This window comes from Pan troglodytes, chromosome 4, assembly GCF_028858775.2.
Source record: "Pan troglodytes isolate AG18354 chromosome 4, NHGRI_mPanTro3-v2.0_pri, whole genome shotgun sequence".
Lineage (NCBI taxonomy): Eukaryota > Metazoa > Chordata > Mammalia > Primates > Hominidae > Pan > Pan troglodytes.
This window is the reverse complement of record NC_072402.2, coordinates 37,933,585-37,949,034: the sequence shown is the minus strand read 5'-3', so window position 1 is coordinate 37,949,034 and position 15,450 is coordinate 37,933,585. Positions and strand designations below refer to the sequence as shown.

Genomic DNA, 15,450 nt, shown 5'->3' with positions numbered 1-15,450 from the left:
TATTTCATTTCAAATAATAAATAAAAGATCCTGGAAATACTTATTAACCTCCAAATAATACAAACAAAAATATGTAACAATACACCTGAAAAGATTTGTTAATGTATTATGCATGTTCATTTTCATGCTGATTTAAAAAAAGGCAAATAGCAAAAAAGATCTGACATGACAAGCATCAAATATGCATTCTAAGAGGAAACCATTGTAAAGAGGTTTGAAATTTGAAACTATAAAATAGGATAAGCAGTATGTAAAGTCTGTCAAAGCCATACTGTGCTTTGAAATCAACAAGAAGTCAAAGCTAATTTCTAGCCTCACAGGACAAGATATTTGCATGAAATATTTTCAATTAGAATTATCAACCAAAGATAATGTAATGACTTTTTTTCCTTCAAGTTAACTGACAAATATGATTTTAAAAATCTGAGGCTAACACTTAAACTTGTGCTTTAAAACAAAAGTACACTGCTAGTAAATTGAGACTTCTTTATAAGTTAAAAAGAAGTCTAACCCACTAAAACAGATCTTTTCCTATTAGAGTACGCCTACTTCAATAAGAAAGCCTGCTTAATGGCATTCACTTCCTTTCAAAGGTCTCAAATGCAATTGAATAATATTTTTATTTTAGAGAACTTAAAATATAAATGAAATTGGGAAAGACATAAATTGAGAGGCAAGGCTTTGCATTATAACAGTAAAACCCAATATTCTTCAATATTTATAAAAGTTATATAATTGCAACATACAAAAATAGTTGTAAAAACATAACTAAAACTTGCTTATTTTTCAAATAGAACATAAAACCAATCAAAAAATGGTTCCTTTCACTCTTATCCATGATTTATTTCACACCACATGCCAAATTTACTTTATCCCCAAGAATCTTTCAAATAAAAGATCTTTATTGCCAAAATCTTTTATTAAGGCAAATCTTAACATTTACTGACATTCAGACACCAGTCAAATCCTAGTGACTGATCGTTAGAGCACCTAAGAGATTCACTCAGTTTCTTTGCACCTCCCAAAAGAAATTAGCAAAGTTTTGAGACACAGATATAACCTGAGATAAAAACAACTGACAAGAGCAACTCAAACACTGCTAGGTATATACAGTTGGTACTATTTTCTTCATAGCTAGTATGTACCTTAATCTTAGTTTTAATTCAAATACTGAAATGCTTTTAATATTAAGTATTATTAAGTGCAAGTACATTAAATACTTTATATTTATTTCACATTGGTAGATTATTATGCTTTATATAGTTTATGTAATTAAAATGTTCATATAAGGAAAATACAAAAAATTTACTCACAATAAATTACAATCATAATTTAAAGTTTTTATCATTTTAATCACAGAGTATCTAAATCTTCAGCCATTAGTACACAGACACTACAGATATAACTAGAATATTGCATCATGAATAAGGTGCGAATAGTGGACTAACAACGTAGCTGAAATAACTATGGTGTGGAGGAGCACTCTAATATACTGGGTAGTTATAAGAACACTGAAGCCTAGGTTTCATGAAGGATAAAAATCCTGGAAACTTTAAAAGCATTATTTTAAATAAATTTTTTCACCATCTGTTCACATAATTTTAACTACAAGCAGAATATAACTTAATTATATTGGTCAAAAACAGGATAAAGTGATATAAATGTGAATCTCTTCCTGACACAATGTGGTCTACATCACTGAATTTTCTCTCCACTGTTTCATATAAAAAAAGTTTTCCCTTTACATTGTGTAAAGTATGTGAAATCACTTAAAATAAGGAATTACTAAAAGTAATTTTGTTATAGGTGTTATTTGGAACAAAAGAATTACTTCATTGAAAGGACTATACTAAAAATATTTCTCAATTAAATATATTTCAGAAAATAACACCTACACATAAAATACGCTTATCAATCAACATAATTATAAGTAAAACAAGGAAATTTTCTATGGTCATTACTGACAACATCTGACCTCAAATGAGGACATATTCCAATCAATAACACAAACAAACAAACATGGCACCTGAATGTGTGACTATAGTTTTGTGCCTCGTGAATATGCTGGTGCATTTTAAGAACATAAATAATCCACCTGTGGTTCTCACCCTTTTGATTATCCCAGTCACATGAGTGATACACCATCATCAGTAACATTTTTCATTCCCTGCAGCCATTCCCAACTAGGAGAAGTGGAGGGTCACAGTGATATGAGGCCACTTTCTCCCTAGCTTTTATTTTCTGTAGTAAATGATGCAAAAAGAAAGAACAAAGGCATAGAAATAGGAGAGAATACAGAGTGTTAATAGAACCACAAATATTCCACTGGGATTAGAATTTAGTGTGTGTGGCTGGGCACGGTTGCCCATGCCTGTAATCCCAGCACTTTGGGAGGCTGAGGTGGGTGGATCGCTTGAGCCCAGGAGGTCGAGACCAGCCTGGGCAACATGGAGAAACCCCTCTCTATTAAAAATACAAAAAATTAGCCAAGCATGGTAGTGCATGCCTATAGTCCCAGCTACCCAGGAGGCTGAGGTGGGAGGATCACCTGAGACTTGGAGGTCGAAGCTGCAGAGAGCTGGGATCATGCCACTGCATTCCAGCTTGGGTGACAGAGCAAGACTCTGTCTCAAAAAAAAAAAAAAAAAAAAGAAAGAAAGAAAGAACACAAGGTGGGTAGGGTTAAGACAAGGTAGGTTTGGGCAAGCTAGCCTGAGTTTACTGAACTCAAATGGCAGTGGGCCATCAGGACAGGTGAATTTAATATCCATCTGGCAGTTGTACAGAAGGACTTGGGGTTGGGAAAGCATTGGTCAGAGGATGACCAATGGCAATGGTCTATGCAGGTAATGAAGAGCTAATCTAGAATAGTGGCAGTAGGGAAAGAAGAAACAGACATGAGAAATAACGCACAGAACATATAGGAGTTGGTAACTATCTAAACATACAGAATGACAGAGTAGTCAGAGATAATTCTGGGGCTTCAGATCTGGGAGAATGAAAAGAATGCTGGTGACAAATGGTAGAGCATGTCTTTCGATTGTATTAGGTTTAGAAAACCAGTAGCCTCAGAGAGGTCTAAAAATTTGGTATGAATTTGGGAAGAAAAGCTGAAACTTACTGTAAAGACTGAAAGATGTTACCATGGAAGTAATTAATATAAATGTTTTAGCTGAAGCTATAGGAGTGAATGAGGTCTCACAACAGGAAAAATTTAGAGGGAAAAAAGAAGGTTAAAGAAAAATTCATTCACATCAATTAATATCTCATAAGACTAATGTGTACTAAGTACTAATTTGGGGTCAACATTCACACTTGGGTGTCAGAAGCGTGTAAAAAGTGAAGCAACCAAAAGAATGAAAGGTCAAAAAAGTAAGAACAAAAGGGATGCAGAGACTTTTAAGTAGTAGGGGAATAGTCATACAAAAAGATCAAGATTAAGAGAAGGCTACTGGGTTTGGGGAAGGATCATAGCTGCCTTTTCAGAGAGCAGTATGTGTAGGATAGAGTTGGAAATAACTGGGTTAAGAAGTACAAGATGGAGGATATGTAGAATATTTTTCTAAACTCACTCTCACTCATGTACACACACTCTGTTTTTTTCACTCCATGCTCCCTCTCTCTCTCTTTAAATGCTGAAAAAACCTGAATGCCACAGTTGGCAGAAAAGGAATGAATGGAGAAAGAGATTAAAGGTGCAAAGGAGACAGATGATTATTAACAAAACAAGACCAAGAGGAAGTAGGAGTTACCCTTGGGGAAGTGGATGCGAGTCTTACACAGAGCTGTGTTCAAAGGAAAAGTAGGGTAAATGGAGATTGTGAGTTAGAGAGCAGAAACACTGACCGTGGATGGCAGCTGTCTTCTAAAGAAAGTGGCTAAGCTCAGAGGCGGTAGGTAAGGGAACAGAATTAAATGTTGACTTACAACTTGAATAGTGTAAAACGAGTGAAAAAAAAAAAGAGCAGGATACTTAAGAGTTACCAAAAAATTTAGGTTACTTTTAGCATTTGATGTTCTCCAATAATGTTGATCTTTTATGGAATTTTAAAAAATGTTAAAACTGTTGTTTTATAGTTACATAGTGTGTTACATTGATCTTTCATATTTTATTTTTAACATAACACTTGAAAGAAGTAAGGTAGGTACTAGCATGTCTGCTTTACAGATGAGGAAACTGAAACAAAGATATTCTCTCCCAACAAGTAGAACACTATGCTTATCTCATAGGACTACCATAAAAATTAACTGTTTTGAAAGCCATATATTCAAGGTAACTCCTAGGTCGCATTTTCATGCTCAGTGCCCTCAAAACACATTGTCTGGATGAAAAAAAAGAAAAGAAAGAGTAAAAATATAGATTTAGTTAGGCTGCAGATATAAGGCATATGAATTTTCAGCACTAACATATTGTCATGCTAAATTAAAGTAAAGTACCCACCATCTGCCTTCATTACTCATAATTTAGGGCAGAAGCCACAACACTTGGTGCAAGGAGGACTTTTCCACAATTATAGTCACCTATTATTAGAAAATAGGTATATTCTGTAATTGCATGGTATACACCAAATCATTCAGAAAGAAACAGAAATAAATAAGTAGTTATGGTAGCTCCAAGGTGGAGAGTACTTATTCCAGTGGCTAAACTAAAGCAAAAAACTCCACAGTTCTGTATGCCTATTATAGATGGGAAAAGGCATTCTAATATAAAGAAAATAAGCCACCTAAGGGAAACACATGAACACAAAACTAACAACAATGTGAGTGAAACCCGAATTTCTCAAAGGCCTTGGTTCACTGCAATAGTTTTGAGGTTTTTTATACTGACGTTCTATAGGAAAATATTTTTAACTATCAAGAGATTTAATCTGATCACTGAAAGTCTTTGACAAAGAAGAAACAAACAGAATCACTGACCTGGAGTGCCCCTGTGGTTTTTATCTTCTTTTGTTTTTTTCAGGGGGAGGAAGGGGTACAACACAACATGATGTTCAACCACTGTGGCTTTTTAATGGGATCCTAAAGCTCTGCTTCTAATACTACAGAGGCACTGAAGTCTATAATTTTTCAACTGTTACAAAATTTCCTAAGAATAACTTCCACCACTTGACACTCACTGATTTCTTGTTCTGTCATTTTTAAAAAATACTTCTTACTCTGGGTTGCATTTACTGTCGATTTGTAACTCTCTTTATTTTCAATAACATTTTAAACTTTCTGGTAATTTGATGTAAGTACGAAATGAGAGTACGTCAGACTCACTAAGTGATAAGTTTTTATATGAGGCCAGATTAATAAACCATAAAATCTCTTAAGATTTTATGTGAATTTTTTAAAAATAAAAATCTTAGGTTATTTTATATACAGACACAAGTTTTAAATATAAATTCAAGTTTAAGATAGGTTTTAATATATGCAAGAAAATGTGAAATAAGGCAAGACAAATACTAGCCAATTTTTAAAACATTCTTTAACAATAAATCTCTGGATGGGGGAGGGCAATTGTCTACTTCAATAAATTAATTTTCATCCTTGCCTACCCAGATAACATATCGAAGAGATTCCAGTTAACAGAACAAATAAACGAAAACAATATTGGATTAAGAAGAAATTGAACTGAATCAAAGGCAGAGTTTGGCCATATTTTCAACAAACAGAATAACACAGTTATATATAAAAATGCTATACTTGAAGTCTAGCATGAACATGGTCCATTTATAGGAAGGGGGTGATTATTAAAGACCAAAAAGATAATTATCGTTAGGTCTGAATTCTATATTTTTATTCTTTTAACTAGACCTGAAATCAGATAGAATACATTTTATATTAATAACTATATTTTTGCAATTTATACTTTATTTTTTTCCTGCTAAGCAGGCAAAATTCAGTGTTAAAAATGTTATTACCAAAAAGCATTATTATTTTATTATATAAGTGGTTCCATTTGTTTTTAAATAAATGGCTACGCAAATTCTTACTAACTAAAGAATGTATACTCTTGAATTAAAGCTTTAAAACACACTCTATTATGCAAAATGCCCAATATTTTTAAAAAGTGAATAGTCTCAATTTCTTATGATGTATGTACACTTATAATTCTTTGCTCAATACTATTTTTGTGACTTCCTTTCACTTCCCCTTCAGCAAACCCCCCCCCCCTTGTCACAACCTAGCCAAGAACAAAAAAGGTCATATGCGTAAGAGTTCCTTGATTTCAGTGGCAAGGGATGAGATTTTTTAAAGTTTCTAGCATTTCTGCAGAGTTGGGTTATAAGGGAAAGGCTTATCTAGAAAAAATAAAATCACAGGAGTAGATGAGGATGGTGTTGTCTATTTTAGTTGCTATAAGAATATTTACCTTCAATTACAACAAATGTATAATCTCTTACCTTAGTGACTCTTCTGGATTCAGATTCACTTTCAGGTTCTGACTCTGATTCAGAATCGGAAGAACTGTCTTCTATTGAACTAGATTCGTCATTTGAAGAATCTGAAGTTTTAGATTTTTCATTTTCCTTCTCCCCATCTTCAGAATCACTACACATAATAGTAAATTTTGAAATATGAACTTTAACTCCTTTATATAAGTAGTTTATAAAAAAATTGTTTTTAAATTCCAGAATACATTAATGAGGTAATAAAAAAGGTATTATCCATAACCAAATAAATTAGAACCCATTCAAATTCAATTCTATCCTGTCATACAAATTTCAAATGCAAAAAGTCATAAAATGACACTAAACAATATAATCAAAAGCAATGTAGAAAACATTAAATGTTTGATTTACCAAGAATTAAGTACTACCAGTAACAACGTTAAAGATATTTAGGCTGATTTTTTAAAACGCTATCTCAAAATACTGTGCCTGCGTGTGTGTGTGTGTGTGTGTGTGTGTGTGTGTACATATACATGTATATATATACGTATATACATATATATTCATGTACATATACATGTATATATATACGTATATGAGAAAGGGTCTCATTGTACAGTGGTGCAATCATGGCTCACTGCAGCCTCAACCTCCCGGGCTCAAGCGATGCTCCCATTTCAGCCTCCCAAGTAGTTGGGACTACAGGCATGCACCACCACATCCAGCTAATTTTATATTTTTTGTAGAGACAGGGTCTCACTAGGTTGCCTAGGCTGGTCTGGAACTTCTGGGCTCAAGTAGTCCTCCCAACTTGACCTCCCAAAATATTGGGATTATAGGCTTGAGCCACCACACCTGGTTTAGTAATATATTTAAATATTTATATATCTACTTTTGCTAAAATAGACTTGTATTTTATACATTTTCTACCCAAGAAAATTACTTACACAAGTTCCCAAATGTGACCTTAAACACATTCTATGAGAAAATGTTAACCAGTTCAAAGGAAATTCTTCTAAAGTACTATCTTGCTAAAAATTTAAGCTAATCAAATATAAACTTTTAAAATATCAAATGATCATACCTAAGTGCTTAACACCATTCATTTGTTCACCTGCTCAACAAATATTTATTAATTATTGACTACATGTTGGCATTATGCTAGGTGCTAAGGATAACGATGGTTAGTAAGACACAGAGGATCTCTGTGTGTCTACCCTACAGGGTCTACGGTCCACTGGAGGATACAGATAAGGTTGCAGTGATAATACAGTATAATAAGTAATAAGTAATAAATTATAGCGTGTCAGGAGAACATGTGGAGAGACACCTAAAAAAACTTAATCCAATTAGGAATGCTTCCTGGAGAAAGAGACATATAAGCCAAGATATAGGAGTAAGGCTGGCAGATGGGCAGGGAAACAGTTCTCCAAGGAGAAGGAATAACATGTGAGATGACCAAACACCCTTCTCTCAGGGGATGACAAATGCCCTGTGGTGCTTTATATTTTCCTGGAAACTAAAGGTCTAGTTCTCTCTACCACATGTGTGTGTATTTTTTTAAGAATCTACTGTGGGCCAGAAAGGGCTAGGCACTTCATACCAATCATACTAATTATCTAATTTAAATGCACTCTTCCTGGGTACATTATTATCCCATTTACAATAATGAAATTAATATTTAGAAAGGTTAAATAACCTGCTCAAGGGCACATAACAAGAGGGGCAGAACTAGAATCTGAACTCAAGCCTGTCTCATTCCAAAGTCCGTATTTTTTCCACTATGTCATACTATCTCCCTTCAAATGAAAATACCTTGGAGTGTAAAATTTAAATTTGGTCATAAATATTTATGATTACTAAAGGGTGGTTTTTGAAGATGTTTAAAGCTTATTAGGAGCTTTAAAAAATTATCATACTGGCAAAGTTAAAAAAAATTCTGAGACAGAAAAATACAGGGGGAGGGAGAGGAGTGAGACAAGGAAAGAATCAATATTTCCTAGAATTGATTTTTGTGGAGGAAATATGATTGCTGTTTATTAAAAATGGAGCCATGGTAACATCTCAGAGCACATGTAATTATATTTGAAGACTGAAAAATATGTTGTTGTTTTTCCCTGGCAAAAAAATGGCAATTTATTATCCCCAATTCACTGGTTAAAATGTGTACTTAAAAATATAAGGTTTAGAATGTATTTGTGGTTCTCTTTGTAATAAACAATTCTTTTAAATTCAAACATGGGTAAAGAGAAAAATCCATTTCTGAAGAAAAGAATAATAAACCTAATACATGACTACAAATTTTGAGTATACTGACTTTTGCCATCTGAAAGGACATTTCATGCACTGAACAAAACTTTCCCTTTCTAGAAACAGGACATGTTTTATAACTCGTATCATCATAGACATGCTGATATTAAAGCAGAAGTACAGGATTTCTCTCAAAGACAAGGCTATTATAAACCAAGTAGCTCCTTTGCTGCAACAAGTGAATGATTCTAAATATATTTAACTTCTAGCTTTTAAGATAAGATTTTAAAAGTGTTATTTTATTATGCATCACTCAATTTTGATGGTAATTATTGTTTACCTTACTGCTTAGAGTTTCAGATGTTAATCTAATGAAAAGAATTTACTGGTAACTAGGTTTTTAACTTTGCAATGATGAAAAGCCTGTATTAATTTAACCTACAGATTTCATTTGTTCTGAACAGGAAAAACAATATAAATCACTTTTAAAATCATTAAATCCTGACTTAAATTAATAAAGTCATAATTAGGGCATTATGCTGTGTTTGTTATGGAAGTGGCAGGGCGAGCTGCTTTAATTACTGTCTGTAATAAAAGGAGCAGAGAGCGTACTGCGCCCCAATCAGTGCTGTCAGCCACGACTGAGCCGGGCTGCAAGCTCATCAAGTGAGCGGGCAGCAGGCTCCCGGGGAAAGGACCATCATGTCGGCAGAGGCCACTCGCTGACAGCAGCGGGGAAAACAGAGTTGCACAATCCAAGATATTAGCCCCAATTACTCAAAATTTTAATGACACTTTAATACATGATAATGTTATTGATAATGGGAGATCTTAAAAAGTGCTAACACTTAAAGATCTTATGACCGTCTTCCTTCACAGCCCTTGACTCTAATATTTGGATCATAATCTTTTTAATATAACATTGTTTAGAAAAATCTATTGTCTTGGTTACATAATGGCAAAGTGTTGAAGGATTTAATTTTAGCCCTCAGCAAAATCGCTACAAAAGGTAATTAAGTGTTTTATACCTATTGCTTGATCACTTAACTCAGCCTTCCAAGGTTATACCAATTTTCAAAACGTAACCCCAAGATATGTTCAAGTTCAAAATGAAAGCTAAGCATTACAAGTAGGAAAATAATGTGAACAACTAGCACTTTAATTTTAAAAAGATTTAATATCTGGAAAAAAATACACACTTTTTTCCTCTCACCATTTTTTGATTAATAAGAAACATCTCTGCCTGGGGCAAACTTTCACAGAATATTTTTTGAAGGAAATTCTGACAAAATAAGTTACCTTTTTCCTTTGGCTTTTGAGTTCCTCTTGGCTGTTCTTTTGTTTTCTAGGCCTGACCCCCTTCCACTCTCACTGTCCTGCTCACTGGAGGAGTCCTCACTGCTGTCCTCATTGCTGTCTCCTTCCTCCCCACTTTCGCCTTGTTCTCCACTTTCACTTCCAGATTCACTCTCTGAAAAACAGAACCAGATGTTCTTAGATTTACAGTCATTTAATTAGACACACGGACACCTGTAACTGTCAATATTCATCACAAATGAAACCAGATGTTGAATTTTAATTCAGTGGACACTACTTGTTTAACATTTTACTCCCACACCCCATTCTTTCAGCTCTATGGATTCCTTTAGCACTGTGAGCTTGGAGGGAGGCAGACAGAGGATGCTTTGACAATGAGTAGAGAAAAGCTAAGCAAAGGTGAACCAAGTAAACCAAATTTGAGGGAATCTCACTTCAAACCCCAAAGTATATAGCTATGTCAAAAACTTTCTTTTAAAGAATTACGTAAGGATTGATGTAAGGCTAAAGAAATAATTTTGAATTCTTCTGCTTGTAATGGGAAATTCTATTTAGAGTAAAAGAAGGCAACAGTTGAATCTTCTTAGGAACAAATTTTGAGAGGAAAATGAGCCATTCAAATCACTTGGAAAGACCTCCAAATTCAAAGACAATAGGCAAAATGACTAATTAAAGAGTTATTACTTATTCGAGCTAGTAAACGAGTTTTCCATAGGTCAAAGAGATGATCAAGTTACATTGAGGAATTATACTTTTAAATGTTTTATGTGTAAATTATGGTATGCTAGGACTGTTCTCAGAAGAGAATACATGAAGAATATATGTGTATTTTTTAAGTGAAGCATAATTTTTTACTATTTAAAATGACTATAACTACAGAGTTGTGTCCCAGACAAAAGGACAAACTGTTGCCCTGCCTGTGATCTATGTAACAAAGCCCTCTTAGGCAGGAACATAACCTTTAATTAAACATTCTAATGGTTAAATAATACCAACATCAGGAAGGTCCATCACAGTGAAAACCTAGGACTGCCTGTATTGTTTTAAGATGGCTTACAAGGGGTACAAGCATGGGTTCTCAAGTTAGTGTTCGGATTCAGATCCTGGCTCTTCTACTTGCCAGTTGTAAAACTGAACAAGTTATTCAACTTCTCTGGGTTTTGGTTTCCTTTTCAGCAAATGGGGATAACACTAGTTACTTTTCAGAGCTGTTGTGAAGATTAAATGATTTGAAACATATAAAGGAGATTAGAACACAACAGGGTCTGCCACAGGGTAAGGCGCTCATCATTATCATCATTTACAAACAGGAAAGTTTATTTTACTAAAATAAAGCTACTAAATAAGGACATTTTAGATTTGTGGTAATATCCAAGTTACACGCACACACATATTAAGTCAGATAACTGGCTTATGCTATAAACAATGAAAGAAATTACAGGTAATGTATCACAGATTAATTTATCAGATATTAAAAACAAAGATTTTTGATAAGGAAGACAGAGAAAAGAAGAGTGAATTACCTTACAGTAGGGTAGCAGATAACCAAGTAAGAGTGACAGGCCCTGGTTCTCCAAGGAATAAAGATTTTAGAGAAAGTTGGGTGTCGTTTGGTCTTGGGTCAGATTTGCCTATTAGCTTAAGTGTTAATAAGAGCATCAGAAAGTGACTACAATCTATTTTTCATTATGCAAATCACTCACAGAATTTTAGCAATGAAGGGACTTTAAGAAATATTTAACTGTACCCCTTCATTTATCTGATATAGAGAAAAGTAGGTGCCTTATTCAATTTGCATAGGTAAAACCCAGGGCCTCTAAATCCTTCCTATTAAGCATTCTTTTCACTGCATATAGTTACCCTCAATCTTTAGTTTGATTTTTTTATAGTATATAGAGACTTAATAATTTTAGCTTTATCTCTATAGAGGTTCACAGAAAGAGATGTGCATAAAATGAAAGAGAAAAAGACTCTTCAAGGTATAAAATAAACTTTACGTTTTTGTAAAAGAAAGTTACTTTTAAAGACCCCACTAAAAGTTTATCAAGTGTAAAATTATGTTTTTCAATAGATATATTAGGCATTGTGGTTTAGAATTCAGAAAAGTATGAGTTCCTGTTTCAGCTATACCAATGTATTAGCTACTGTCCAAGAGATATTGTAAAGTAAAAAGAGAATTTAGTAATTAAAAATTACTTTGAAAACTAAAGAGTGATATATAAATGAAAGGGATTATTTTGATAATACAAACTTCACTTAAAACTACCTGCTGAATATTACGGATTAGGCCTTGTTTCTGAGATATAGAATGTAATCTTCTATGTAAATAATATATGCCAATAAATTATAAAACCCACCACTGTCACTGCTACTATCAGAAGAGTCCTCCTCTTCCTCAGATTCAGAATAAAACTTCTTAGCAGAATTCTCTTGCTTTGCTTTTCCTGCTGGGGTCCATTCTTTTGCCTGTTTAAACAAATAAAGTAAATATAAATGAATTCTCATTCAGAGATTTAGAGTTCTGGCAAACTTAATCATTAAGAACATAACTGAATTCAAAAGCAAGCTTAAGGCCTCCACAGGGAATGCAACTGTTAGAAGTCCTGGCATTAAGGCTGATTCACTTTACTTCTAAATACAACAACACAAACTCTCACTCAGAGCCCCTATGTTAAACCAACAATCTTATTTTAAATATACAATTTTTAAAACTTTTGTGTTTGTTGGCCCACAGAAGATTTAAACAAAAGTAATATATCCTAAAATAGGTGAGCGAAACTAGAAGCAGATACAATAACAGCAATAACAAACACAAGTTGATAGCTTGACACTGAGTGAAAAGAGAGAAAAAAAAAAAAAAGAAAGAAAAGAAAATATTTAGTGTAGGCAATAAATTGCCCTAACCATCTCAACAGCCTAAATCCTGGAGTAATCCTTGACTTCTCTTTTTTTCTCATATCCTAAACATCTAAGCCATCAAGAAATCCTGTAGCTACCCTGGTCTGACCCACCCTTCTCTCCTGGACTACTCGTTACCTTGCTTCTACTGCCCCTCCACCCTGCCCCCAGCAAACAAACTTTGCAAAACACAGCATCTAGAATGATTCTATTAAAACCTAAATCAGATCAAGCTCCTTTTTGGCCTGAAACCCTGCAGTGGCTCCCCATTTTACTCAGAGAAAAAGCCGAAGTCCCTACAACAGTCTGCACAGCCCAATACAACCATCCTTTCATGACTGCCCCTCCACAACTGTCCCCGTCGCCTGCCTCTCTCACCTCTTGCTGCTCACCCTCTTGCCTGATCTACTCTGGCCAGGCCTTACTGTTCCTCCAAATGTCCCAGGCATGCTCCCAGTTTAGGGCCTTCACCCTAGCTCTTGGCACTTCCAACATCATTCCCCCCGACCTCTTTTTTTTTTTTTTTTTTAATCACAGCATGTATTACTTGTTAACATACTATACAATCTACTTGTTTTTTTAACTGTTGGTCTATTCCTGGTAGAATGTCAGTTTCTGGAGAGCAGGGAATTTAAAATATTTTGTGCAATTTTTTTTTTTTTGAGACGGAGTCTCGCTCTGTCGCCCAGGCTGGAGTATGGTGACAGGATCTCGGCTCACCGCAACCTCTGCCTCCTAGGTTCAAGTGATTGTCCTGCCTCATCCTCCCAAGTAGCTGGGATCACAGACACCCACCACCACGCCCAGCTAATTTTTGTATTTTTAGTAGAGACGGGATTTCACTATGTTGCCCAGGCTGGTCTCTAACTCCTGACCTCAGGTGATCCACCTGCCTCGACCTCCCAAAGTGCTGGGATTACAGGTGTGAGCCACCACGTCCAGCCTATTTTGTTCAATTTTAAGTGTGGCTGACACAATAAATACTAATTATATTTATTAGCCTCTTAAAGACTTCAATATTAAATTCAGAAACATGCTTAAGAAAAATACTGACTTCAGTGTTTACTAAATATTGTACTAGTAACAGCATTTACTAATATGAGCCCCTTTAACCACTTTAATACAGAGTATTAGTTTGCTTTTATAGTCATGGCCTTGATTTGTCAAGAAGAAATTAAATCATGCTTCATATATGATTTTTTAAAAAGCAGGGAAATGTATACTTCTGAAAAGATAAAATAGTTGAGACTCATTTATTGATTGTACCTTTGAGTTTTTCCTATGTGCAAGTCTTCGCTAGAGTACATATTTTGTTGTAAAGGAGTCTACAGCATGACAGAATTTCTTATTCAAGAATGTTTCTCAGCACTGAATGTACAATAGAATCACCTGAGAATAGTTTTTAAATGCTAATATAAACAATAAAAATATTAATACTAAAAAAACAAATACCTGGGTTCACCTCCTAAAATTCTGATTTAATTAGTCTGGTGCACATTTGACCTAGTTTTGTTTTGTTTAAAAAATCTCCAGGAGGGTGGAGCCAAGATGGCCAAATAGGAACAGCTCTGGTCTACAGCTCCCAGCGTGAGCGACGCAGAAGACGGGTGATTTCTGCATTTCCATCTGAGGTACCACCAGGTTCATCTCACTAGGGAGTGCCAGACAGTGGGTGCAGCGCACCATGCGCAAGCCGGAGCAGGGTGAGGCATTGCCTCACTCGGGAAGTGCAAGGGGTCAGGGAGTTCCCTTTCCTAGTCAAAGAAAGGGGTGACAGACAGCACCTGGAAAATCGGGTCACTCCCACCCTAATACTGTGCTTTTCCAACGGGCTTCAAAAATGGCACACCAGGAGATTATATCCCACACATGGCTCAGAGGGTCCTATGCCCACGGAGTCTTGCTGATTGCTAGCACAGCAGTCTGAGATCAAACTGCAAGGCAGCAGTGAGGCTGGGGGAGAGGCGCCTGCCATTGCCCAGGCTTGATTAGGTAAACAAAGCAGCCAGGAAGCTCGAACTGGGTGGAGCCCAACACAGCTCAAGGAGGCCTGCCTGCCTCTATAGGCTCCACCTCTGGGGGGTAGGGCACAGACAAACAAAAAGACAGCAGTAACCTCTGCAGACTTAAATGTCCCTGTCTGACAGCTTTGAAGAGCGTAGTGGTTCTCCTAGCACGCAGCTGGAGATCTGAGAATGGGCAGACTGCCTCCTCAAGTGGGTCCCTGACCCCCAAGCAGCCTAACTGGGAGGCACCCCCCAGTAGGGGCAGACTGACACCTCACACGGCTGGGTACTCCTCTGAGACAAAACTTCCAGAGGAACGATCAGGCAGCAGCATTTGCGGTTCACCAATATCCGCTGTTCTACAGCCACTGCTGTTCCGCAGCCACCGCTGCTGATACCCAGGCAACAGGGCCTGGAGTAGCAAACTCCAACAGACCTACAGCTGAGGGTCCTGTCTGTTAGAAGGAAAACTAACAAACAGAAAGGACATCCACACCAAAAACCCATCTGTACGTCACCATCATAAAAGACCAAAAGTAGATAAAACCACAAAGATGGGGAAAAAACAAAGCAGAAAAACTGGAAACTCTAAAAAGCAGAGT

At 35.7% G+C, this 15,450-nt stretch overlaps 1 protein-coding gene across 7 annotated transcripts in view; it reads right to left on the bottom strand.

Moving 5' to 3' along the window:
* The window catches only part of AP3B1 (adaptor related protein complex 3 subunit beta 1), a 291,912-nt gene that overhangs the window by 99,711 nt on the left and 176,751 nt on the right, over nt 1-15,450 (bottom strand). For all 7 annotated transcript variants that reach the window (XM_063811141.1, XM_517689.8, XM_016953105.4 and 4 more), the window contains exons 18-20: nt 12,302-12,410; nt 9,927-10,098; nt 6,390-6,537 (exon numbers count right to left, since the gene is read on the bottom strand). In XM_063811141.1, coding sequence (XP_063667211.1) covers nt 6,390-6,537; nt 9,927-10,098; nt 12,302-12,410 — 429 coding nt within the window. The remainder of the gene's footprint in view (nt 1-6,389; nt 6,538-9,926; nt 10,099-12,301; nt 12,411-15,450) is intronic.